Source organism: Plecotus auritus, assembly GCF_963455305.1.
Source record: "Plecotus auritus genome assembly, chromosome: 5".
Taxonomy (NCBI): Eukaryota; Metazoa; Chordata; class Mammalia; order Chiroptera; family Vespertilionidae; genus Plecotus; species Plecotus auritus.
In genome coordinates this window covers 11,715,656-11,743,564 of record NC_137776.1, presented here as the reverse complement: position 1 = coordinate 11,743,564, position 27,909 = coordinate 11,715,656, and the positions used below count along the sequence as shown (strand labels likewise).

At 40.5% G+C, this 27,909-nt stretch overlaps 1 protein-coding gene across 2 annotated transcripts; it reads left to right on the top strand.

The window, feature by feature from the left end:
- Positions 1–140: 140 nt before the first annotated feature.
- Positions 141–27,630, top strand: ICA1L (islet cell autoantigen 1 like). Of its 2 annotated transcripts, none has more exons than XM_080671174.1 (12): positions 141–276; positions 6,804–6,986; positions 9,915–9,987; positions 10,990–11,113; positions 12,599–12,797; positions 14,847–14,972; positions 16,303–16,401; positions 17,550–17,635; positions 19,399–19,442; positions 20,995–21,237; positions 22,617–22,706; positions 24,279–27,630. In XM_080671174.1, exons 2-12 carry the CDS (start codon positions 6,825–6,827, stop codon positions 24,392–24,394), a joined length of 1,362 nt encoding a protein of 453 aa, XP_080527300.1. In that variant the 5' UTR covers positions 141–276; positions 6,804–6,824; the 3' UTR covers positions 24,395–27,630. The 2 variants fall into 2 exon arrangements, with proteins under 2 accessions (XP_080527300.1, XP_080527301.1); XM_080671175.1 differs by lacking the exon at positions 141–276 and adding an exon at positions 944–1,322 and having other exon boundaries at positions 24,279–27,623.
- Positions 27,631–27,909: the final 279 nt, after the last annotated feature.

Below are 27,909 nucleotides of genomic sequence, written 5' to 3'. Positions count from 1 at the left end.
GCGGGACTGTCGGGTTAGGCGGGAGCGAGAGGGGAGCGAACGCGGGCACCGGCGGGGGCGCCGGGCTGCCGGGTTTAAATCTCCCGCCTCCCGCACCGAAGCCCGACACCTCCGCGCAGCGGGGCGGGGCGGGGGGGGTGCTGGGGGGACGAGCCACGGCCTGCGGGAGCGACAGGGCGGCGTCGCGGGGTTCGCGGGCGGCGGCTGCTGGAACTGGGGCCGCGGGGACGGACCTCCGCGTGGCCGTGCGCGACCCGAGTAGACTCCTGCGTGGCGGTGAGTGCGCCTCCCCTTGGCTCCATTTCACCCCCGGCGGCACCGGCCGCGCCCTCCGCGGACCTCCCGGGCCCAGCCTCTCCTTGGTTTCCATGGCGACGCCCCAAGGTGCAGACGCCGCGGGAGGCGCCCGCCCCGCCCGCACGGGATCTCTCAGGGCCTCGCCGGCCTCGGCGGTTCCCTCCGGGTCCGTGGCCCCTGGGCCCTCCCTCCTGGTCCGATCTCCTCTGGGCAGAACCCGCAGGGAGTGGGTTTGGCGGCGCTGGGTCTTCTCGGGACCAACGGCGCGTCCACCCGCGCAAGCGCGCGCGGGGCCTGAGCTGGTCTGGGTGATTTCCCTCTAAGGTGGAGATCCTTCCATTAGAGGCAAATGCTCACAGCCTGTAGGTGCTTTCCTGCTGACCTCCTTCTGCTGAGCTCATTTTTAAGTCATTCTTTGGATATGGGCATGTCTTCAGAAACTAAGTGGCAAGCGATGGGTACAAACAAAACATAAGCGAATGAGCGGTTTACGGCGAACAGCGGAATGCACGAGCTGTGGGGGCGGGGGGCGGGGGGGTCCGCGCACAAATCTGACACCCGAGGCCTTGAACCCAGCCCACACGCAGGGATCCTGCTTGTGGAAACGCCCATCATCTGGTCAGGTGCCCAAATGATGTCATTGGTCAGATACCTGATGCTCGGAGAAAGATGGAGAGGGAAAAAGATCCATCTTGGCAACCGACCCTGCGAATGCCGCGGGTTTGCCAGTAGAGGGGGTGGGATTATTTTTCATGTAATAAGTAGATGATCTTGAGGCACAGAGCAAGAAAGCTATTACGAACTATAGGTCACTGTGAAATAGCTTCTTGGGAAGATAACGTTTACCCGTGGCTTCTGGTTTTCTCTAAATATTTATGTATTGATTTATTTAGTTCTGACTTAGGCAACGTACTGTAACGTGATATTACTTTAATCATCTTCACATGAATATTTATGTAGCCACCGGTGCCTCATCCTTTAGTAGGACTTAATTATACATTTGTTGGCAAAATAATCATCTAATGGTATGTACATATTGTTATGTGACAAATTTTTAATCGTTTGATAATTGTTGTCTGTGCCTAACATACCGAGTATTCTTTGAAATGTCTGTATCTGTTTAATAGTGCAAAATTACTGTACATTTGCCATTGAAACAGTTATGTGGAAGACTGTTTTAATTACAACTAATTATAATTGCTGGACAAATCATTATAATTTTAGAGATAGATGAGTGCTTACAGATCAGCCAGTCCAAAGTGCAAAAACTGCAAACAGCCTGGTGGGAAAAATAGGAAGCCACATTTTTATTACAAATATTTATTATAAAACAATAAAATTAATATTCTCTAACAACAGATGAGGTGTGACAGACTTTTATTTTGTTTTCTTTTTTAAAATATATTTTTATTGATTTCAGAGAGGAAGGGAGAAGGAGAAAGAGATAGAAACATCAATGAAGAGAGAGAATTATTGATTGACTATCTCCTGCACGCTCCCCACTGGGGATCGAGCCCCCAACCCCAGGTCCTGGGCCAGGCTTGGTCCAGTCTCTTACTAGATCATGTCTAGAATATGGGAAGATTGTTCTGAACTTTCTGTTTAGTCTTTCTGCTACTCAAAAACCTTCACTGGGCCCAACCCCTATGAATCAGTTGGTTGAACGTCATGCCAAACACCAGGAGGTCGAGGATTGGATTCCCAGTCACATGCCTGGGTTGTGGGCTGGACCCCTAATAAGGGGTGTGCAGGGGGCAACTGATAGATGTTTCTCAACAATGTTTCTATCTCTCTTTCCCTCTCCCTTCCTCTCTTTGAAATAAATAAAAACATGCAAAACAAACAAAACAAAACCTTTATTGGCTCCAAAAGCTTTATTATCTGTTAGAGTTTAGAGATCTCTACAATCTATCATCAACCTACCTTTCTCTTCTTTAGCCAATATTTGGAATGACATTTCCTTGCCTCATGTTATTAAAATCTCTGCTTTCCTTCAATATTTCACTCATGGTAGCCAGCACACCTGAATTCTAATCCTATTTCTGTTATTAATTAGGTGTGATATTGTTGGCAGGAGAGGAGAATAGGAGCTTTCTTATAAGTAACATATATGTAATTTAATACGTAGTCTGTGTAATAACTATTTTAATGTCTCAGACTTTTTATGAACTTACTAATTCTAGTCCATTTTCAGATAAGTAAAGTTGCTACATAAAAGTGTAAGTACTTAATATATATTTAACAATGAATGAATGAATGAGTGACTCTCATCTTTGAATAAAGGCTTGCTAGTGTTGCATAGTAATAATAAATAAAATATTAAAAGACAAAATAAAAAAGATAAAACTGTCTTGACAATCAAGTAAACATTTTTAACAATTATAACTGTTATACAACAATTCCCCTCCACCCCCACCCCAAAGTTGAATCATTAACAAACTGATTCTGAGGAAATGCTGATTGTGTTTATAAGAAAATTCATGGCTTGGGAGCCAGAGTAATCAGGAATACTGCATTAATATTAAACAGCAAACCTGTCTAGTGTATTTTCCCAATTGCATTAAACAGTAATGTTATATTTAGTCAAAAGTCTTCACAGATTATTTTTCTCAAGGGGATTTCGGTGCTTCAGTTTGCACGTTACCATCAGTCTGTTCTGCTTGCTTTTCAATTTCAGTGTTGTCACAGAAATGGGATATTGTAAGTAAAGTGAGTATTGATTTGTTAGGGGCCCTGGTACAGTGAGTATTGCCACTAAAGTGAGTATTGATTTATTTTAAGATTTGTACTCTAGCCCTAGCCGGTTTGGCTCAATGGATAGAGCATCGGCCTGAGGATCAAAGGGTCCCAGGTTCGATTCCAGTCAAGGGCACATACCTTGGTTGCAGGCTCCTCCCGGGCTTGGGCCCTGGTCGGGGCATGTGCAGGAGGCAACCAACCGATTGATGTTTCTCTCACATCGAGGTTTCTCTCTGCCTTTCCCTCTCTCTTCCACTCTCCCTAAAAATCAATGGAAAAATATCCTCGGGTGAGGATTAACAAAAAGCAAAACAACAACAACAAAAAGATTTGTACTCTAAAGCCAGGAGATAGCTAAAAATTTAACTATTGTAAAGGATAGAAATGAAAGTCTTCTATGTGATGACTGTGTTCAAGTGAAAAAACAAACAGTACTCTTTTTAGAAATAAAGAAGATTTCTATTTAGATGACATTGTAAGGTTTGCTCCAAACTTATAAAAGTTATTCAAAAAACAAACCCAAAATATGTGCCATGGCGAGATAATAAGATAAACAGGCACCAGAAACAAAACAGAAAGACAAAGTGGTGAACGGTGGGGCAGGGGGTGGGCGGAGCTCTCCCTGGCAGAGTGGGCCCTGGCACCTGGGCGTTCAGTTCCCGCAGGCTAGTGGAAATGAAATGTTTCCCATGCAATGTTCCCTCAGCTCGCTGATTAGAGAAGCAGTGGTTCAGATATCACTGTACGAGGGCCCCTAACATATCAGTATAATACACTGTGGAACCCCCGAAGGTGCAGTAGAGAAGACTCCATAACCACTAGATAAGGAGGAATAACCACAGAGAAGAAAAAGGGAAAAAATGAATCTGTACTCATAATGAGCCTGTAAAATTTAGCCAACAAAATCAAAATTTGAAACAATAATTCACTCCAAATGAAAATAATTTTATGGAAAAGTCTAAGAATTCTATACATTTAGGGTACAAAGAGAAAAATGATGGACTAAAAGCCATTAAAAAGGATAAGGAATTAGGGGAATGTGAAGAAGAATCACTTAGATATCTTAGAATTTTTTTTTAAAAGGAAGTCAGTCACTGAATTAAAAAAAAAGAGAACTCAAAAGCTGGGATCAATCTAGACTGAACAGAGTTGAAAAGAGAATTCATAAATTGGAAGATTGTACTGAGGAATCTATTCAAAATATAGCACAGAGAAACATATAAAAATGAGCCATTACGACATATAAAGAATAATACCTAATAGATAAAAAGAAGAAATTATGGCTGAAAATATTTGAGGGGACAATAGCTCTTTAAAATATTCAACGAGGAAAATAAAGTTTATTTTAAAGGAGGGACAGTTTGATCCCAGACTTCTTTTTTTTTTTTTTTTTTTTTGAGAGAGAGAGAGAGAGAGAGAGAGAGACATCGCTTGCCACTTATTTATCCATTCATTGGTCGATTCCTGTATGTGCCCTGACCAAGGTCAAAACCACAACCTCTATCATCTGATATATCAAACCAGCAAGATTGGGTTTTCTGCTCAACCTATCCCCAGTGGCAAGCGTATTGGCCTCAGTCAAAAAGACACAAATATGCCAAAACCGGTTTGGCTCAGTGGATAGAGCGTCGGCCTGCGGACTGAAAGGCCTCAGGTTCGATTCTGGTCAAGGGCACGTAACTTGGTTGCGGGCACATCCCCAGTAGGAGGTGTGCAAGAGGCAGCTGATCCATGTTTCTCTCTCATCGATGTTTCTAACTCTCTATCCCTCTTCCTTCCTCTCTGTAAAAAAATCAATAAAATATATTTAAAAAAAAAAAAAAAAAGACACAAATATGCAAATCTCGCTGTTTGCAGATTTACCCACCCAGCTAACGTCCGCCCCTTGCAGGGACTGTGTGCTCTGCAGGTAGGGTAGCTTCCAGAGAGGAAAAGGAAGACTAAGTTTATTGCTCTCAAATCCAGGCAGATAAGTGACTCTTTCTTCCCACCAAGCAGATAGAGAGGGAGTGGAAAGAGGCCAGGAGAAAACTGTCTGAGCTCCATCAGCATGGAAGTCGAGGTAGGGAATAGAAGATCCCTAGATTTTGTTCTCTTATTTGATTGGGCCTAAGCCTGCAGTCCACTTAGGAAGAGATCCGTAGTTTGTCATACAATTGGACTGACCCTCATGCTAATAACAATCTTGGGTGGGGCCGGAACTAATCAAAAGCAAGTCAAGGGCAACCAAAAGCGAGAGGGATTGGAGGGGAAAGATGAACTGCAAGTTTCCCCTCAAGACTATGAGTCAGAACAGTATAATGCTGCTTGCTCTAATGCTGTGTAATGCATTATAACAACATAATACTGCTTGCTATTTTAGGTGGATCCCAAATAGCATACAGTTGGATATAGTATTTTGTTTTCTATGATTTAAGGTTCTTCGTCTTTAAGAGGAAGTTTGCATTTATCATACTAAATAGTATAATTGTTCTTATTTTGTCATCTTAGTTTGTATTGTTTTTATGTTGCCTTATTTCTGTTTTTCCCACCCTGCTTTTGCTACTTTTTCTTGTTTTGCCCCTAGTAATTTATAAATTAGTAATTTATAAATAAGTCCTATTTTTATTTAATTAGTAATTACTTAAAAAAAAAGAAAGTGAACCTCTTTTTCCTTACCAACGTTAAGAATACATTAGTATCAATTGATTCCCTTGGAAATGATGAATGAGTCACATACTTTAGTGCCTCCCTTTGTCCTACTTCCCACCATTTATCAGAATAATTTGGGCTTTAAAAACTCTTATTATTTCTTTTCTTACGTCTCCTTAAGGAACACTTTCCACATGTGCCTTTTCTTATATAGTCATGTTAACCATGTTCAGAACAATCACTTCAACATTAATTTTTAAGCTTACAGGTTACAATTTCCATCTCTATCTCTTTTTATAAGAGATGGCCCCTGTACCTAAGATCTTTATTTTTGGATACTAAAGTGTTTCTTTGAGTGATTATTAAAGAAGAGTATGTATTTGAATCTTTGCATATCTGAGAGTATTTATTAAATATATATTCTCTGCCCAGCTGGTGTAGCTCAGGGGTTGAGCATCTATCTGTGAAGCAGGAGGTCACAGTTCAATTCCGTCAGGGCTCAATCCCCAATAGGGGGGTGCAGGAGGCAGCCCCCCTGGATGATTCTCTCTCATCATTGATGTTTCTCTCTCTCTATTCCTTCCCCTTCCTATCTGAAGTCAATAAAAAAATTTTTAAACAAAATGTGTATTCTTCTGACATAGTTATAACTATAGGATGTTTTCCTAAGGAAATGATAATGATATGCAAAGATGTGTGTACAAGTTCATTTTGCAGTATTATTACAAAGGAAATATTAGAAACTGATAAATGTCCACAAATAGAAAATTGGTCAGATAAAATAGAATTATTTTCAGCCATTATTGCAAAATCATAACAGTTTTATTACTTTTGTCACCTAACTGGAATTATGTATCATTAATCTTTTTGCCTGTTCCTTGTGCAAGTTATAATTATTTAGCTCATACAAAGCCAACATTAGCATGTTTAGCTGTTAACATTAATATTCTATTCAGCATCTTTTTAAAATTAGATTAACAGTTGGATAACAAGTATTTATTATTGAAAATATTTTTAAAAGACCTTTAATTTCAGGGCAGGAGTGGGGTGGAGGGGGTCACAGGGGGAAATGAGGGACACTTGTAATACTTTCAACAATAAAGACAAGTTAAATAAATAAATACCTTTTCTTTTAGCTTGTTCCTTGTAGTCACTCCATGGATTCCTTTGGGCAACCTAGAGCAGAAGATAACCAGTCAGTAGTCAGCAGAATGCAAAAGAAATACTGGAAAACTAAACAGGCACTCATCAAAGCCACAGGGAAAAAGGAGGATGAGCACGTGGTGGCATCTGACGCAGAACTGGATGCTAAACTTGAGGTAAACTTTTCTTTTAGCTATTAGCAACAGCAGTCATAAAGGGATGATGTAGAAAATTCTAAACAAAAATAATTTACAGATGGTAAATTCACTGACCTCTCTTGCTTAGACCAGTAGTCGGCAAACTGTGGCTCGCAAGCCACATGTGGCTCTTTGGACCCTTGAGTTTTTAGCAAAGGCCAGCTTAGGAGTACCCTAATTAAGTTAATAACATTGTACCTACCTATATAGTTTAAGTTTTAAAAATTTGGCTCTCAAAAGAAATTTCAATCGTTGTACTGTTGATATTTGGCTCTGCTGACTAATGAGTTTGCCGACCACTGGCCTAGACCAATATTGGAGAAAAGCCAGAGTCAGAGTTAACGTTTTCTAAGGTTATCTATACTCTTCTGATCTGTGGTTGGCAATGCTGGATGCAGTTTTCATTGGATTTGCCATTTTGCTATTTAGTTTGGAGCTGAGGGGAGGACAAACTCCAGAGTTTGAAATTTTTTTTTAATTTATAAGTCTTTATTGTTCAGATTATTACAATTGTTCCTCTTTTTTCCCCTCATAACTCCCCTCCACCAGGTTCTCACCCCACCCTCTACCCTTACCTCACCCACACTGTCCTCATCCATAGCTGTACGATTTTTGTCCAGTCTCTTCCCACATCCCCCTCACCCCTTTCCCCCGAGAATTGTTAGTCCACTCCCTTTCTATGCCCCTGATTCTATTATATTCAACAGTTTATTCTGTTCATCAGATTTTTTATTCACTTCATTTTCATATTCACTTGTTGATAGACACGTATTTGTTGTTCATAATTTTTATCTTTACCTTTTTCTTCTTCTTCCTCTTCTTAAAGAATACCTTTCAGCATTTCATATAATACTGGTCTGGTGGTGATGAACTCCTTTAGCTTTTTCTTATCTGTGAAGCTCTTTATCTGACCTTCAATTCTGAATGATAGCTTTGCTGGGTAGAGTAATCTTGGTTGTAGGTTCTTGCTATTCATCACTTTGAATATTTCTTGCCACTCCCGTCTGGCCTGCATAGTTTCTGTTGAGAAATCAGCTGACAGTCGTATGGGTGCTCCCTTGTAGGTAACTAACTGTTTTTCTCTTGCTGCTTTTAATAGTCTCTCTTTGTCTTTTGCTCTTGGCATTTTAATTATGATGTGTCTTGGTGTGGTCCTCTTTGGATTCCTTTTGTTTGGGGTTCTGTGCTCTTCCTGGACTTGTAAGTCTATTTCTTTCACCAGGTGGGGGAAGTTTTCTGTCATTATTTCTTCAAATAGGTTTTCAATATTTTGCTCTCTCTCTTCTTCTGGCACCCCCATAATTCGGATGTTGGTAGGCTTGAAGTTGTCCCAGAGGCTTCTTACACTATCTTCAAATTTTTGGATTCTTTTTTCTTTTTGCTTTTCCGGCTGTTTTTTGCTTCTTTGTATTTCAAATCTTTGACTTGGTCCTTGTAATCCTCTAGTCTGTTGTTGGGTCTCTGTATAATATTTTTTATTTCAGTCAGTGTATGTTTAATTTCTAGTTGGTCCTTTTTCATATCCTTGAGGGTCTCGTTAAATTTATCGGCCTTTTCTAGTATATTCTTGAAAAACCTTATAACTGTGGTTTTGAACTCTATATCCAGTCGTTTGCTTTCCTCCATTTCTTTCATCTGTGATCTGTTTCTTTGTCTCTGCATTTTCGCTGCTTCCCTGAGTTGGTAGAGTAGCTTTGTGTGGTAGGTGTCCTATAGGGCACAGTGGCTCAGCCTCCCCAGTTACCTGAGGTGGACACTCTTGGTGCACCCATTTGTGGGCTGTGTGCTCAGCCTTGTTGTAGTTAAGTCTTGATTGTTATTGGTATCACTGGGAGGAATTGACCTCTAGGCCAAGTGGCTGTGAGGATCAGCTGTGTCTATGCTGGGAAAACTTCTGTGCTGGAGACACCCTTATGAGATAAGACTTGCAAAATTGCAAAAGCCTCTGTGCTCAGCTTGGATGGGGCAGAGTCTCAGGGCAGAGCAGACAGCCTTGGTTTCCCGTCAGCCCTGCCCTATGAGGCCCCTCGGTCTCAGTGTCCCTCAGTAATCGCTGCAAGCACCTCTGAGAGAAAGCTGCCCTCGAGTTTTGCCTGCTGCCAGACAGTCCAGTTTCTCCCCGAATGAGTCAGGGTTCCCAGAAACTTGCCTGGAACTGGAGTTTAGTGCAGTTGGGAGCTTCTGTCTCCCTCCCGCTTTAGAAAGCCAGCCGCACACTCATCCGCCCATGCATTCAGCAGTCAGTCCTCTCTGTGCGTGCATGCCTCCAGACCTCTGCCTTCCACAGCTCCCGAGTCTCAGTGTGCTTTCTCTTTTCCTGACAATCCAGATTCCCCCTGAATGAGTCTGGTTTCCCAGCATCTTGTCCGGGTCTGGAGTTCAGTGCATTCGGGAACTTCCTTCTCCCTCCTGCTTTAGAAAGCCAGCTGCGCACTCAGCCACCCATGCACACAGCCACCCGTCCTCTCCGCGTGCGAGTCTCCGTTCCTCAGCCTTTTGCAGCTCCTCTGAGTCTCAGTGAGCTTTCCTCTTTTCTTCTAGTGGTAGAAATTCCACTCAGCCAGCTTTCCTGTGGTTTTAGATGGTGTCTGTTTTGTCTTTTAGTTGTAGTTTTGATATTGTTGTGCGAGGCAGCAGTTTAGGTGTTTACCTATGCCGCCATCTTGGTTTCTCTGAAATTTCTATTAGCTCCCATGTATTTATCACCATTTCTTCCCCAAACATCATGAGGGAAATCTCAATGTGCTTTCTACATCAGAAACAAAACCCAAACTGAAGTACATCCCAGTCCAGGAAAATAGACATAATATTTACAAGAAAATGTTCTGCTTTTGAAGTGCTTATAACAGATATATTGTGTTTGTTTATGGTTCTCTAAACTGTCCTAATAAAATTTATATCTCTAAGGTTTTTCACTCCATTCAAGAGACATGCACTGAACTTATGAAGATAGTTGAGAAATACCAGCTAAGACTCAATGGTATGAAATCATAGACATATATCCTGTAATCCCAATGTAATAGAAACACTTATTTGAATGAAATGTTTAATGTAAAAATAGTTTCTTGAACTGTTTTAGGAATAGTTTCTTATGACAACATATAAATATTTACAGGGACCTGTTCTTAAAGTCCCAGAGTTCTCTGATACATATTCATTTTGCTGAGCTCGATTTTCCTGCTCAGAGTCTTAAGTGGATTTGCTTCTATCACTTAAAAACTCTCTCTCTTGACACCCCCCACCAGTCGCCCATGCAGTTACCATGCCCATTCCTCTGCTCCTTAACAGAAAATTTGAACATATTGACTGTATGCACAGTCTTAATTCCTGTCCTTCCACTTTCTCTGGTACTCACTCCAGTTAAGTCTACATCCCCACCCCTACACCAAGTTGCTCTTGTCATAATAAAAAATGGTCAAATCCTAAAATGCATATCTGCACATTTGATAATGCATCATTTGTGGTTTTATTTTGTTGTTTCTATTTTTATGTTTTACTAAAGACCAATCTTTCCCAAAACAAGTTCCATGGATTCACTGCATCAAAGTCATCTGGCCCTGGCCGGTGGGCTCAGTTGATTGAGCATTGTCCCGTGCACCAAAAGGTTGCCGGTTCGATTCCTGGTTGGGCTCTTACCCAAGTTGCGGGTTTGATCCCCAATCGGGCACGTGTAGGAGGCAGCCTGTCGATGTTTCTCTCTCCTTCTCCCTTCCTCTCTTTCTAAAAATCAATAAAAACATTTTTTTTAAAAAACACCACCAGCAGCTGGAGTGCTTGATTTAAAAAAAAAAAAAAAAGCAGATCCCCAGACCTCTAAAATCTGAATCTCTGGAAATGGAGCCCAGGAATTGAATTTTAAAAATGTCTTCTTCCCCCAAGTAATTCTTATGCATAGATCATTAGTTATGTGAGAATTTTAGTGATGTGTTTTAAACTGATGATAAAAATGAAACAATGGACTATACTGTAATTTTTTCCCTAGTTATATCAGAGGAAGAAAGTGAACTAGGGCTCTTTTTGAAGTTTCAAGCAGAACGAGATGCAACGCAAGCTGGCAAACTGATGGATGCCACTGGCAAGGCACTCTGTTCATCAGCCAAGCAAAGGTTACCTGGTTTTGCATCATCCTTAAATCTGTAGTCACTGTGACAGTTTGATGTATGTGCCTAAATGTGCATGTTGAAAAGGTTACTGATCATTCTGATCAAGGGTTAAAAAGAGAAATACATTGCAGTATGTAACTGTTTTGAGGCCTAACTCTTATTTATTTTGTATTTTAAATAATTACTTAAAAACTAGAGGCCTGGTGCATGAAATTTGTGCACTCACGGGGGGGGAGGGGTTCCTCAGCCCAGCCTGCACCCTCTCGCAGTCCGGGAGCCCTCAGGGGATGTCCTTAGTGCTGCCATGGAGCGGGAGAGGCTCCCGCCACCGCCGCTGCGCTCACCAGCTGTGAACCCAGCTTCTGGCTGAGCGGCGCTCCCCCTGTGGGAGCGCACTGACCACCAGGGGGCAGCTCCTGCATGGAGCCTCTGCTCCCTGGTGGTCAGTGCACGTCATAGCGACCAGTCATTCTGCTGTTTGGTCGATTTGCATATTAGCCTTTTATTATATAGAATTGACATTCTCAGTTGCTTAATTCCTAGAAATTGACTTTAGGCCTGTATTTAAATTTCTTAAGGGGTTTAATGTAACAGAGGCATGACATAGCTAAAATTTAAATAGATATAGATATATATTTTTCACTTTTTTGGGTACCATACTATCTATGAATACATTCAAACTTTTCTTTTTAAGCAGAGGAAATTTCTTCTTCTTAATTATATGCTTTGCATTTATCATCTTGCCATTTTTTATCTTAAAAATACGTGCTGCAAAGAATCCCCAACAATTACTAAAGACAGCCAAAATCTTTGCACTTTCCAAAGAAAATAAAAACAGGCCTTATCAGACCTGCAGTGACCATATGCAACTTAAGTGGTTTTATTCTGAAACACCACATCAGTGCCCAAGTTCATCCTCAAGGATGTGACAAAGAGTCACTCCATACAGTGCGACACTTTATCTAAAGTCAAAAGCAGACCAGAGGAGCCGGGTTGCACTTACGCTTCTTAAGTCCTTGTTTCTTTGTCCTCGTCCTCACCTGCTAAGAACCCGATCCTCGTTAGTTCCTCTAGTATTTACCTGCTTTTCCACACCCAGGTTTTCCCTAAATTTGTCACTTAAAAGGTTTTCTGTTTGTAAGATAATTCTTTATAAATACAGGATCTCTTTTACCACGAACTCTTTTAGAAATGGCAAATGTACTTGAGAGGTTATTTCTATGTGGATTAACACCCAACATGTTGCAAAAATGATATATTTTCTAAAATAAGAAAAGAGAAAGACATGGACACATCTTTATTAGCAATTCCAAGTTGGCTATGTGATCCTTATTTGCTTTCTAAAGCCCTAGAGGCATCTTAATAATTCCCTATGTACAGACTCATCTTGACAGCAGACATGCTTTATGGTTGTTATAAACCTTTGTGTTTGCTTTGTTTGGCTGATGGAGTGCACAACCCTCTGATTCCTACCCCTTTTGCCATTAGATTGGCCCTGTATACTCCCCTGTCTCGTCTTAAGCAAGAAGTAGCAACCTTCAGTCAAAGGGCGGTATCCGATACCTTGACGACAATTAACCGCATGGAGCAGGCACGCACGGAGTACAGAGGGGCTCTGCTGTGGATGAAGGACGTGTCCCAGGAGCTGGACCCAGACACCTTAAAGCAAATGGAAAAGTTCAGAAAAGTATGAAAACACATCCTTCTTTTCCTGGTGCACAAACCTGTTCAACTTCTGCTGAATAACTTAATAAGATCAGGCTATTTTTGACAAAACGGTATATTATAAATTCTTGGTTGCTTGGAGATCTTTGGTTGAAGTACAAAAGGTTGCCACACTTTTTGTTTTACCCTTTGAGTGGCATCCCTCACCCGTGGATCTTATCTATTAATTTCTTTATCTCCCTCCCCCTAGACCTAACTACGCTTTAAACATTGCTTACCTGGACTTTGGGGCTTTTTCTGCAGGAGGGAAATAGTTTATTAATGAGGAAAAATATATATAAATTCAGGTAAAATGATTATTAATTATAAGAAAAGTGATCACATTTTTCATTCTGCCACAATACATAGTTTGACCACAAACTTTTAAAGCAACTACCTATGAATAGACATATGTTTTTCTGAGTACACTCCTTATTATAAATTGTATTGCCTAAATTTACCGTACACAATTAATAAAATTCATTCACTCCTTCATTTCATAAATATTTGGAGTACCTATAGTAAAAATCATATTCACGATTGCTGAAGCCGTGATTCTAGACCAGCAGTTATAAGTGGTTTGCCTCATTGATTACTCCCAGCAGATCTGGGAAGTAGGTGGACCCATGGCCTCAGGCCACGGCAACCTGTAATTCTATTCCCTTTATGATACTTGACAATTAGAATACCGTCCAAGGCGGGGGTTTCACAACATTGAGAATGCATTAATGTCACTTAGTTGTAAATTTTTAAATGGTTAGGTGTTATGTGACTTTCACCTCAATTTAAACAAACAAACAAAGAATACAATCCAAACCTCTTATCTGGACCCCAGTCGCCCTGCACAGTCTGATCCATGGACCCTCTGCAGCCACATCTTGAACTTACTTTTTATGCTCCAGCAAGGAATATGTTCTACTCTGTTCCTTCCTGTTCGGCAAACATAAGCTCCTCAGCCACCTCCCACACCCAGGACTCTTGTCCCCGGGCCTGCAATGCCCTCTTCCGGGTCTTGGCATGGCCCGCTCACCACCTTTGTGTCCCAGTTCAAACATCATGCACGAGCCCACCAAGGGCTTCCCTGATTATCTTATCAAATGTTGTCACCCAGCCCTGGCTGGTGGGCTCAGTGGATACAGCGTTGGCCTGCGGACAGAAGGGTCCCAGGTTCGATTCCAGTCAAGGGTTCATGCCCAGGTTGCAGGCTTGATCGCCAGTGGGGGCGTGCAGGAGGCAGCCGATCAATGATTCTCTCTCATCATTGATGCTTCTCTCTCTCTCTCTCTCTCTCTCTCTCTCTCTCTCTCTCTCTCCCCCTTCCTCTCTGAAATCAATGAAAAAATATATATATTTTAAAAGTAGTCACCCATTTCTGTGCATTTATCTGTTATCTTCAAAGTTTGAGATTATAGTCACTATTTATTTACTTCTTTTTTTCCTGTGTTTCCCACTCAGGATGGTGGGGATGAACTCTGTTTTGTTCACCACAGTATCCCAGTGCCAGCACAGAGCATGGCACATAATAGCTGCCTTATACATATTTGTTGAATGAATGAGTATATTTAAAAGTTGAGTATTCACACTACTGGTGACATATGACTCAACTTATGTATAGAAATAGACTAGGAATGTATTTAAATGTATAAATATATCTTCATGACTTAGAACTATTATTAATGATTCTCAATACTTGATATCCCCTTTCCATTTATTCTTCTACTCGTACCTAAATATTACCCATCATTAATTTTAGATGTTACTTTTTATTTGGAATCTGTTTTTTCTTCTTAACTATATACTTTCCATCTATCATTGCATACTTTCCCAGCATAAAGATGTCTGGAAAGAATCTCACATAACTACTAAAAATAGCCAAAATCTTGACCATTAATCATGAAATAATAATATAGGCAAAATGAATTTGTTTTCTTTATTATAATTTCATGCATCTGAAAATATGTATCATGAAACTTCATGGAATATTTATAATCTGGATTATCAGTAATCATAATGAACACTTTTGTGGTTTCAGGTCCAGATCCAAGTGAGAAATAGCAAAGCTTCTTTTGACAAGTTAAAGATGGATGTTTGTCAGAAAGTGGATCTACTTGGAGCCAGTCGCTGCAACATGCTCTCCCATTCACTCACTACCTACCAGGTACCCCCCGCCATGGTCAGCATGCCCTTGCAGTACAGATGAGTGGTGCGATTCCTTTTTAAAAGTTGTCCAAAGGATGTAACGAAATATATAATTACCGGATTCCTTTGCTAAAATTGACTCATGGAGGTTATGGCAGTCAGAAAATCATAGAATTCCAGACGGGAAAGGACCTTCGTTCGGGACCGCCTACTCGGTAGCTGCACATGATTCTCTTCGGTGACCTAGGAGAGACAGAGAGACCTAGAGCCGGTCCAGGGCAGGGGAGGGGCACGCTGAGGAGGCAGGGTTTCAGCTACTCACTCCACTTTGAACTTTTCTACATATAATTTCATTGGAAGCAAAGATGCTGTGGCCCCTCAATTTTTTAAATTTTCTGTCATTGTACGGATGAGGAAAGTGAAGCCTGTGAGAATGAAAGGGAATGGAAAATTTGGGCTTAAAAACCTGCATTCTCTAATTCTAGGTTGTGTGTTCTTTTTATTCTGCCAAGGTTGCCATTCACATCACTGCAACCTCAAAAATCTCTGCTTGTGCTTATATGACTAACCCAAATCACACATAAACAGCATACAATGAATAAGATAGATATTAATAAGTAGCAGTTACTGATTTTAACAGGAATTTGTAAGTGGCAAAATAAGAGCATAAGCTGCATTTACATAAAAAAGAATAACAAACGAAAGGAAATGGACATTCACTGCTGCTTCTAGGGACTCTACCTAATCCACTTCAGCACACTGTGGAATTCAAGAACCACAAAAGGATGCACTGGAAAATAAACGTGTGTGGCAGGCAGTGTGTAGCATAACGCCTGAATCACAGTAGCTGCTAGTTCAGTTCTTTATTCTCTCCGTTCACCACCCTCACTCTGAACAGGAACCTTAAAGCAGCAAGGAAAATGGTCTATTGCTTGTGTTGCCTTGAGGACATTTAGTGGTACAGATTATCTTTCTCTAAGATTTCTCAGAAAAGTTTACACATACCCCTAAACAAATATGATGTCGTTGTGCTTTTATCGTTTCTTTTGGATTCCTCCGAAGGTGTTCTAACCCTCCGGTTTCATTCTCTTGGCTGTACTTACTCTCTGCTGGCTCACGTGCACTCCAGCGCTGTATACAGCGAGCACACACACGTGCAGACACAGAGCCAATTCTTACGCAGAATTACTATGTACTGCGCTTCCTGGTTCCCCAAACCTGGAAATGGATTTCAGTTTCTGCCTATCTTCTGGCAACTGACCATCTACTGCAGTGGTGAGGGAAAACGGCACGGAAACAAATCATGGAGAGGAAGCAGCACTGCGATGTCGCCTTTTCTTCTTCTGCAGAGAACACTGCTGGGATTCTGGGAGAAAACAGCTCGAATGATGTCCCAAATCCACGGGGCCTACATTGGCTTACATCCGTATGACTTTGTGGCCCTCAAGGTACATTTCTTTCCAGGTTCTTTTGTTAGGTATGTTGCACTTCATTTGGTTAATAACATGGAAATTATTTTTTGCTAAGCCTAATTTCAAGTTTACAAAACATTGGGAAACATTTTTTACACTCCTTCAGCCAAGTCATTTTTCTACACTTCCCTGATTCCAAATGTATCAGCAACATAAAAAACAAAAATACTTGGGAATATTGCTGGTTGGCTCAAGATTATACTAGGAGGTAATAAAAAGAGGGAGAATGTGAAAAGAAAAATAAAACGCCAAGGAGATAAAAGGTTATGGAAAGTAAAAACTTAAGAGGATGGTTCAAAAAATGACCAGAGGACCTGACAGTTTTATAGGTTAAAGAAAACATTTCTTGCTTTATTTTCACACTTATATCTTAGATGTGATTCATGATAGAAAACTTATGCCAGTTGGGTCATTATATATGTGTGATGGCAGCTGAGGAGACTACTGCATTAGATCAGTGACCCCTACAGATAAAGGGTACCCTTAGCCTGTGACCCCTACAGATAAAGGGTACCCTCAGCCTGTGACCCCTACAGATAAAGGGTACCCTCAGCCTGTGACCCCTACAGATAAAGGGTACCCTCAGCCTGTGACCCCTACACATAAAGGGTACCCTCTGCCTGTGACCCCTACAGATAAAGGGTACCCTCAGCCTGTGACCCCTACAGATAAAGGGTACCCTCAGCCTGTGACCCCTACAGATAAAGGGTACCCTCAGCCTGTGATTAGAATACTTTTTGAGGTTTGCATATCTTCCCATCCACCCTCTTTGCAGCTGGCTTACCACGCTGTGGTAATCGTCCTGGTAGGCTAGGGTTCAGCGCCTTTGAATTTACCCTCCTGCCTTATTTTCAGTGGAGCTTGAAAATGTTGGTAGGTCTGCTCAAGCTAGACATGGTATCTGTGATGGGTTCACACGTTGCAACTGTATATTCCTGGGGATGGGTTTGGATTTTTTAAGTCACGTTCTGACATAACATCTTGCAGTCTGATACCTCTGAATTCGTGTTTTTGTTTTTCGTTCTATTTTATATCGTTCTTTGGAATGTTTATTCTCATTTCCTTTGCACAACAAGAGGAACATACTCTCTTCACCTACTTAACACGGGATTTCTTATCCTTAGCAACTACAAGACACCTCGAGCAAGCTTGAGGGAGACCACAAAGAAGAACACGTAGAAAACAGTCCACTCACTGAAACCCTCAGCAGGTAAGCAGCCAAAGTTACAGATGGATCGTGGAAGCCCTGGACACCCTGGTGTGCTGGGAATTGTTTCTTCTCTGGCTTACCGAATACTCATTTCTACGTCATTTCTCCAATGAACATTAAAAATTTGTTTGGAAGCCTTATTTTTTCCTCTCACTTTTAACATGGAGGGCAAAGTCAAAGACAGGAGTATAGAACAGATTGGGCTGATAACGCCAAGTTCTATAGTTTGGGAGGAGACTGAGCCTTGAATAAGAGTCTCCAACCAGTGACTCCCAGAAGGGGCAGCTTGCAAAAGGCAGGGACAGGTGCCAGCAGCTCTGAGGACAGAAGCTATTGAAAATCAATCCTCAAAACACACAGCTGGGCCTGGGCCTGGACCCCTGGCCATGGAGGCCGGGCTGTGCACCCCCTCGTATTGCCAATCTCCCTGTGTTTTCCTTTCAGAGCTGCCCCTCGCTTCCCATTTTCACCAGATTGCACTGAGTATAATGAGGGGCCCAGAAATAAGGCCCAAACAATTATAAACCATTTTCTGTTGAGTGGAGGGGGATCTGTAATATAAGCATTTCCCTCTTTTCTCTGTGGGGAAACAAATTTTTTGGCTAACTTGAATTTATAAACATACTAGGATGTAGATTAAATAGTCAAATGTATAAATTAAACTACTTCTGCACTGACATTTAAAATCATGTTAAATCATACATATTTAGATATATTAACTTAGTAAATTTTTCCTATCATCACATTTCATGAAATTTTCATTCCAAATCTCCTCATGTAGTATCTTCAGCTTATGAGAGCCTCCTTTTAGAGTTAACAGATTCCAAAGCACTTCACTTTCTCTCCCAGCCAAGGTGCTTAAAAAGCCATGTATGTAGACTAGAAATTTCCTTCTAAGTCATGAGTATGTATTTGCTCTGTAGGCTTATTTTGATATTTGCAATTAAATACTGTATTGCTTTTTAAATAACCTTAAAAACTTACTAAAAACAGGCTATATTCCAGAAATATAGCCTGTTTTTAGTAAATCTGTGAGCAATTTCTTTGTTTCATATTTTTCTTCTTTTTAAAATTGACTTGAGAGAGAGAGAGAAAGAGATACAGAGAGAGAAAAACAACATTTTGTTGTTCTACTTACTCACGCATTTGTTGGTTGATTCTTGTATGTGCCCTGACTGGGAATCCAACCAGTTAGCTCCTGGTTCATGGGACGATGCTCAACCGAGTCACACAGGCTGGGCACTTTTGTCTTCGTTTTTTAGTTTTACACCAGATAGATGATATAAATATTCAAAGTTGGCATGGATTAACAATATTTTAGGCAAATGTGTTATTTTGCAACCATCGCTTTGTTGTTCAAACTGGAGTACTCCATTTTTTTCTACAGTTTTTCGTTCCCTCTCTTTAGTTCCCAAGTGTTGTTGAGTAAAAACCCTTCAGTGCTTGAAAGCTAAACTTTATCCTCAATGGCTTTGGTGACAGATGTTTTCTATAATATAGCACTAGCATAGAGCCTGCAGTGCTGAACATGTGCCCGGAGCTTTGTCAATACTCAGTAATGTTTACGGAATGAATAAGGGGTGAAAGGTTATATTCACAGTCTGTGTGGATATAGGATTTGTCTGAGACCGATTTTAAGAGATCTACCGGACAACCAGTTTAAAATGGAAAACAACACAACACACACACCATATAAAACTGTGGAATATGAGTCCCAAATGTATTTTAACCAAAATCTTTACATTTTTTGGTTTTCACTTCAGGTTAGTTTTGTCAGATGAGGAAGTGAGCTTGAGAAGTGAATCAGGTAAGATGGTAAATTCATTAAAATGTGAAACGATCACATTTTAAATGTCAAAACAGTTTGTCACAGATTTATTTAAAACTGACAAGTAAAGCACAATATTATCGACTACACGTACGTAGTTAGCGCGATATCATTCACTACGTATTACTGACTCTTCTCCCTATGCTGGACTTCGTACCTCTCAATCCCTTCACCTTATTCACCCAGTCTGTGAAAGCCTCTCCCCTTACGTCACGATACAAATCTCTTGCGTACAAATACTTTTGAGTTAGCTTTATTTTTTCTAGCTGTTTGAGTTGTAATACTGTGTAAGTTTAAGGTGTATACTGTAATGATTATATAGATATCGCAAAATTATTATCATAATAAGATTGGGCAACACATCTATCAGCTCTCATAGTTACCATACTTATTTTGGGGGTAAGAACGTTTAAGATTTACTCTCTTAGCCACATGTAACAATAATACAGGATTGTTAATTAATAGTTAATATGCTGCCCAGCCAGCGTGGCTCGGTGATTGAGTGTGGACCCAGGAGCCAGTCTCTCATTCGTTCTGAATTTTACTTGATTTTTTTGAATAAATTTTACTTCATTTGATGTGTGCTTTTGGAACAATTTCTAGAGAATTTTAAATAGTTATTTTAAAAATAATTCCCACCAGTTATTTAAAAACTGGTGTGCAGGTCCATAGACCTCCTCACTATCATGCTGGAAAACCCTCTTTTTCTTTTTTATTTAATAAAGGTGTTTAGGGTCAGGATTTTTTTCTCTGTTAATTGCTATTTAGGTATCCCATGGATTATACAGGGTATGGCAAAAGTATGTTTACAGTTGTGAGTATGTAAAACAAAGTTTTATTCTTGTCATTATTTATTAATTATTGTATTATTTTCCACATGAACAACTGTAAACCTACTTTTGCCCCACCCTGTTATATAAAATGTCTTCTTTATCATTATTTTTCAGAAATTCCATTCCACTTGGAACCAAGGGTTAATAGAACGTATTAAAATTTACAGGTGGAAGAGCCTTTTAGTTTTTTGTTTCATTTTTTAAATGATTTGTAATCAGAGCATGTTGTTTGTAATATTTCTATTTTAAGAAAGTCACTGATTTTTGCACCTTAGTATAATTAATTTTTGTGAATTTCAATGTGTGCTTGAGAAGAAGGTATAGTTCCTATTAGGATTTATATATATTCAAAACAACTACCTTTATTGATTATGCTGTTTAGATCTTTTCTCCTCTTGGACTATTTTTTACTGAGTGATATATTAAAGTCTCCTATTATTAATCTGTATTTCTCCATGCATCTCCTGTAGTCTGTCTTACATAGGTGGTTGGTTAATTATTTTACATGTAGATATGCATATTGTGAAATGTGGTCATTTTGATGTAATTAGAAATAATTTTTATATAAGCTTCCTATCAGTTTATTAAAATTATGTTAATAAAATATGAGAGCAATGAAACAAATTTGGCTTTCCCTACATCCTACTCTCTTTCCTTCAAAAAGAAAATGCCATTCTGTTTTTATTGTCACTCAACAGTTGCAAAAGATTTACCTGGAGATCCACTGGAAGATGATTTTGAGAAGGAATTCTCATTTCTGAACAACCTCCTAAGTCCTGCTTCTTCAAGTTCTAGTGAATTTACTCAAGAATGCCAGACTGCCTTCGGGAGCCTCACGTTGCAGGAGCCTTCCGTGGGGTCCGAGCCTCTGGCTCATTCCCAACGATTCCTTCCTTCCCATCTCTTCGACCTTGGCCTTCATGCTGCTGGAGCCTTCAACAGTAAGTGTCTCTGACATTTGGACACCCATGACTTATTTTATCTTTGTGAAACAAATCATTCTGCATGTGGATGCTAAAGTCAATAAGATTGACTTCAGTTAGCTTCAGTACTACTAGGTAAAATCTGCAGTCACACCAGTCAGCAGGAAAGTAACAAATATGCCACCACTGGAGTCTATCCACAAGTGTGAAACAGGGGCTGCTCTCCTGCCCCCACCACAAGCCCCACATTTTCTTCACTGACTTTCCCAGGTATCTTCTCTACATGGAAAACCAGGGTCTTGTCTGAAACTCTTGACCTGCTAAGTCACCCCTGCCAAGGGCAGGCAGGTGGTTTCTTCAAAGCTTGGTGTGCGTGCTTTCCGTGGGTTCACAGCTCAGGAGGCTGGCTCTGTGGCAGCCTGCTGGCAAGCCTGGGGCGTGGGGACTGCAGCGGAGAGCTGGGGGCGGGGTTTTCCTGAGGAAAGGGTCACCTGCTTTGTTTATATGTTGAGAACTTGTCAACTCACGCGGTTCCACCATCCTGTGTCCAACCCAGCACCTTGGGGTCACTTTGCTCCCCACTTCCATATTGGTTGCTAAGTCCTGTCTATTCTCTTTCTGAAACGTGTCTTAAATTTCCCACTGTCCTCTCTGCCTCCTCTACCAGCGCCCCTTAGAGGCTCATTTGGCTTCCTGGGTTTCTGCTAGAGGCCTCCTCACAGATCTCCCAAACCCTCATCCATCCTCCACGCATCCTGCAGTTCTCTCTCCAAGAAGCAGACAATATGAATCTTTCAGCTCCATTATAATGTTACTAGAGGCCCGATGCACGAAGATTCGTGGAAGAATGGGCCTTTCCTTCCCCTGGCTGCCGGCACCGCCTTTGCTCTGGCCCGGAGCCGCCTTTCCATCTTACCATACTGCCCAGAGGCCTGGAGCGGCTAGGGCAGTGCGGAACGCCTGTGTATGCAAATTAACCCACCATCTTTGTTGGATTAATTTACATACTCACTCCTGATTGGCTGGTGGGCATCACAAACGTATGGTCAATTTGCATCTTACTCTTTTATTAGTGTAGATTAGTGTAGATGGGACCACTGTGGTACATGGGGTCTATCAGTGACCCAATTGTCATCATGTAGCACGTGACCGTATTTCAAAAGCACTTTGAAAAATGTAAGGAAGTCTAATCTAAATCTAGCTGGGACTAAACATATTATTTGAATAAAATACATAATTGCAGATAAATTCTAAGTGTTTTATGCCTCTTATACTGTAGACTCTTACCCTGGTATGAAGACTGTAGGACTTATTAGATATTTTCACCTTTTCTTGTTTTTCGAATGCTACTTCCTATTTGACTAGCAATGGATAATTCTTTCCTTCCCTCTCCCCAGGCTGGGCCTCCAGGGGGGGATTCGAACCTCCTCTTTCACACACTGATAGTCAGCCAGTGCCTTCACAGAGTCCAAAGAAATCAACAAAAGGTAAGTTATTTACTTATAGTCTTTGCTATCATATTAACAATTAGTTGAATTCAGATAAATTTAGAAAATGTATCCAGAAAAATATTTTATAAATATAAATTAATAAAATAATACTTTATAACTTATAATGAAAGCTGTACCTGAATACCATTCACCGTAGAAATAACTGAATAGAAATTTGTGATCTTGCCATGGTAAACTAAGTTCTGTAATCCTTTCTTTTGGTGTGAAGTTTCGTTGATAATGGATAATACCACTGGGGACAGAAGATGCTCTTTGATTAAAGGATGCCTGTTGACAAATAAGGCCTCACTAGCATAGGGCCTGGTACATAGTAATTGCTAACGTATTGCGTACTTACTAGTACATATTGGTGTCTGCAGAGTTTGTCCATGTTATAATTACCATATGGCTATACACAGACACATTCTGTCTTGCAGAATTTTAGATACATATTAATCTTAGTCACTGATGTTGATTTCTTAAAGCTTTTTTAATTGGAGAGAATTTCAAGCATATAGAAATGTTGCATAAATGAAAATACCACAAAGAACACGTGTATACCCATTACTCAGATTCGCCCATTGTTAGTACTTTACCCCATTCGCTTTATGGAGGCCTCTGTGGGTTATTTATTTCTGAACCAATTGAGGATAAGTTACATACATCATGAACAATATGAATCTTTCAGCTCTGTTATAGTGTTATGGGACCACTGTGGTACATGGGGTCTGTCAGTGACCCATTTGTCATTATGTAGCAATTTGTGTTTCCTAAGGACAGGTATATTGTTTTGCACAAAGTATGATTATGAACTCGGGGAAGTTTATATTAAGATAATACTTTTCTATAATCTGCCATGTTGTGTTCCAGTTTGGTGAGTTGGCCCAGTAATGGCCTTTGTAGCATTCCCCTCTCTGGTAGAGCGAGTCCAGGGTTATGTATTGTATTCATTTGCCACGTCCCTTGTCTCTAACCTATTTAATCTGAAATAGTTACACAGCTTTTCGAAAATGTTGGGATGTGGGCTTTTTAATAGAATATTGTCCCTCTGTTCTACTCCTCTTTGTTTTTACTGGAATGCTTCTTATTTCAATTTTAGCAAGGGCTCCACGTGATTAAATTCAGGTATTCATTACTTTTTTTTTTTTTGCGAATTTTCAATTAAATTTTTAATTTAAGCATAGTTGGTAATATGAGTTTCAGGTGTACAATATAGTTGACATTTTTATACCTTACAATGTGATCACCCCACTAATTGTAGTAATCATCCGTCACCGTGCAAACTTACCACCGAAGGCTTGACCACTGCTGCCTTTGCGCTTCTAATCGGGCCTTTTCTCAGAGCAGCACGCAATCACTTAGATATCAGAGCCTCCGCAAAGAATAGGTATCTGCATTAGTTTGTCAAAATTATCCTTAGGGAATGTAATTGATAGTTTATTCTTATCAGTTGTCTTAAATTTTTTTTTTTTATTCAAAAGGAGCATCTACTTTAAAATAATGAAAGTGGTACAATAATGTGATTTCAAAAACCTGAGACTCGCTAACATGTGTGTGTGTTTTTAATAGCTCCCAACAGTGGAAACCAAGGCATGTCAGCCTGGTTCAACCTATTTGCAGACATGGATCCGCTTTCAAACCCAGATGCCATTGGACACTCGGATGATGAACTTCTCAATGCTTGACTGGAGTTACGATGCCACTTCGGAGGCCTTGAGACATCAGTTTCTCCACATTTTGCCTTTGTGGAAAGGAGTTCATATAGAATCCATTCACAAAAGCATTGCTTGTGAATATAACCCTTGTCGGCCAGCTTTAGACAGATGGTAAGGGCCACATTTGAATACACTTGTCTCTTTAATATCTTGGATTTGCAGCTGTTGATAATATGTGGAAAATATTAGAAACTACTTAGTTTGAAATAGATTTAGAAGTTTATTTTGAAAGAACAGCTGGGAAGAATTCTTCCGTAAGGGGTTGGGCTTCTTTCTCTGGAGAGCCTTTTATTCAAGCTGCTTTGCTGGCTGTGAGAATTCTTTGTGTGGATAAGGGACAGCAGGTAAATTGGGTTGAGGTTTAGGGCTGGATTTTAAATGAAACAGTGGCAAGGAGAGTTCTCTGTTATGGAAAACAGCACTAGAACCAGGCGAGTTTTGTCTTTAGTTAGAAAGGTAGGATAAGACTTGAGAACTCAATTCGCTTTAGATTCACGGAGAAGCTTGGTGCTTGTTTTCTCCACCTAGAGACTAAAATGTAACATTACTGAAACTTCTTCCTTCATAGAAAATCACGGACACCCCTCAATCCATTATCGAGTTTTCATGGGGAAGTAGCAGGATGACTTATTTGCTAAGTCCATCCACTGTAGGAACAGGAAACTCTCTCTCCATGCCATCAACCACAAGAGTGTCCAGACACATTGTAAATGTAATGGGCAGTATCCACATTCCTCCCGAGAAGGAGGGGCGGACACTCCCTAGGCAACCGACAACGGTGTTCCTGAAATTACCCAGGAACTTCTGTCTGAACGAGGGAGACATCCTAAACCTATTTGCATGTTTACATATTTCTTGACGTGTTTTTATCACAGAGTAGTTCCTGCCGGAATTACAGAAAGCTGATCCGTAAGGGAGTGTCTAATCCTTCCCCTTTTCCATTTGAGCGGCATCGTCTGAGGCTCTCTCTGATTGCTAAGGAAAACCTGTTATCCTCAGAGGGTTTTGAACCTAGGTACTAGAGGGAAGGGTACTTCATTGAAGTGAGTGGAAGCTAATGAACACATAGCCGCTGTATACACACATCAATCACTCCATTTCCTACTCTTTTTTCTTCCGACCCTTTGGTTTGGGGGCAGTTCCCCAAGTGTGTTATTTTTGTCATCCAGACCGTTGCATCTCCGTAAGAAAACATTTAACTTAGTTGTTCACAGAAGTTTCAATGTGCTCTTAGTTCTAAAGACGCTTATTTATTACTTACAAGAGAACTGCTTGCCAAGCTGGAGTCACTGTATGGACCAGGGTAGGTAAAATGCAGCCCACCGCTCACCCGCTCACGATGGAACTGCCCACGAGCTCCCGAAAAACCCCACTACTGTGGCCGAGGACTGGGTAGGCAGGAAGGATCTATCTGAGTGTCAGAAACATGGACCCAGGAAAAGGCTATGAAGTCTTCTTCCCTTGAAATCTTTTCACATGCTTCTTCCTATTTCTTTATTTGCTTATTCCTTCAGAAGTATTTTTTAACTCTTCTTTTTTTATTCAGTGAAACTCCCCAGAATGCAATACTGTCTGTTCCGCCAAGATCCAATCACCAGGGGTTATGATTATGATTCACAATCTAAATTTTATACCCGTGGTGACTCTGCTCTCAGCTTTGAATATTTCAGAAAATGCTGACTGTGTCTTCAGTTTGTGTCATTTTTCCTTTACTCATATATTTCACTAATGCATTAGTTCAAATATATTTATCTCCCTCACATGCATGCGAAGCAGACCCTGTTATCTCCTGTAAACAAAGATGCCGTAACACGGAGGAAAAGCACTGGTCTCTCCAAGTCAGAATCCCGAATACCAGACTATGAATGTGAGGAGATACTGCCCTCAGTTTCCCAAGAGCAAAGGTTCTCAAACAAACCAACCAACCAACCACAACAAAAAGAAAGACAAGAAAAGAAGAACACAAGGGATTTTTATTATTCAGTTCCTGTGTCTCTAACACTTTCAACACAATAGAGTATGTAGTTGTCCATTTAACCCAAATGCAGTGTTAACTGCTTTTTTAGCAAGTCTAGTTATACCTTCAGCAGGTCTTAGCAACTCTGTTTTTGAAGAGCACATTGGAAACTTTGTTATTAAAATGAAGGTAACCTATTTGCTCAAGATTAGTTATGTGAAGCTCATTCGTTAATTTAGGGGCCAGAAACAGAAATATGATTGTTTTTTTTTTTTTTTAAATATATTTTATTGATTTTTTACAGAGAGGAAGGGAGAGGGATAGAGAGTTAGAAACATCGATGGGAGAGAAACATCGATCAGCTGCCTCCTGCATACCCCCTACTGGGGATGTGCCCGCAACCAAGGTACATGCCCTTGACCGGAATCGAACCCGGGACCCCTCAGTCCGCAGGCCAACGCTCTATCCACTGAGCCAAACCGGTTAGGGCCAGAAATATGATTGTTATTGTGCCTAGATTGCTAATAAAGAAAGCCAGCCACATATCCAGTAGAGAGTGAAGGAAAGGACAGAACACACACACAGAACAGTTGCTGTTTGTCTAAATCTAGATCAACCATGGAATAAGAAGCAAATTAACCTTCACCAAGCGTCAGCTTTCCAAGTAAACGGTGCTTTCTATATTAAAGGGGGGGGGGAGATATGCCTTTTAATTCCAAATAAGAATGCATTTAACCTTAGACAAGCCCCAGAATGAGATTTTGTCTAATCTCGCTACAACCACTTCACAAGAAAGGCAGGAATACCAGGGCATATTAAGAACAGAAGGTGAAACTTTATATTTTTTGGAATCTTTCATTAATTGTAAAACATAGTTCTGATCTGGTTAGAAACAAACTGTATTTTAGCAAAGTAGGTTTCAGTATTTGCACAATATAGTGTTTGTATTTCAACTATGGGTGTTTATTTCACATAACTATCTTTACAGACCATCTGGAAATGTAGAGGTCTCACACCATAAGGACAAATGAAGTTTGAATGTGCTCTATTTTTTCTGAGCCTCTTTTATAAAGATTATAAGATGGCATAAACGGAAAACTTTATTTCCTAACGTATTCAGTGCAGATCCCATTATTGTTCCCATTTCAAAACGTGGGTTTTACCTGAGGACCGTAGGAGTGAGAAGGTCATTTGAATTGGTGTGTGTGTCCACCACAGAATGAAAATAAAACCAGGGCAATTAATATCCTTGTGAGGCTGATTCTTTCTCATTTACTTCTTACAGAAGGGGCACTGGAAGATTTGGGAAATAACAGAATGTGTTCTTTGTATAAATACTCTCAGTAACAAAATACAAACTACCCAATATCAAAAATGTGGGCTCAGAAGCAATAACCAATGAAATCTAAGCCGTAGCATTTAACCTGATTCACTGAGGCAGGAATAAAAAGAAGGAAGCCAGAATGGACCTGGTGCATCGCATTTCCTTACCTTGAGAAATAAAGCAGCCCCAGAATCTTCGGATACA

Coding starts and splice junctions, on each gene's coding strand:
- ICA1L (XM_080671175.1), top strand. Junction 9,988..10,989: donor ATACCAGCTAAGACTCAATG/GTATGAAATCAT, acceptor TTTTTTCCCTAG/TTATATCAGAGGAAGAAAGT. Junction 16,402..17,549: donor ATGACTTTGTGGCCCTCAAG/GTACATTTCTTT, acceptor TCTTATCCTTAG/CAACTACAAGACACCTCGAG.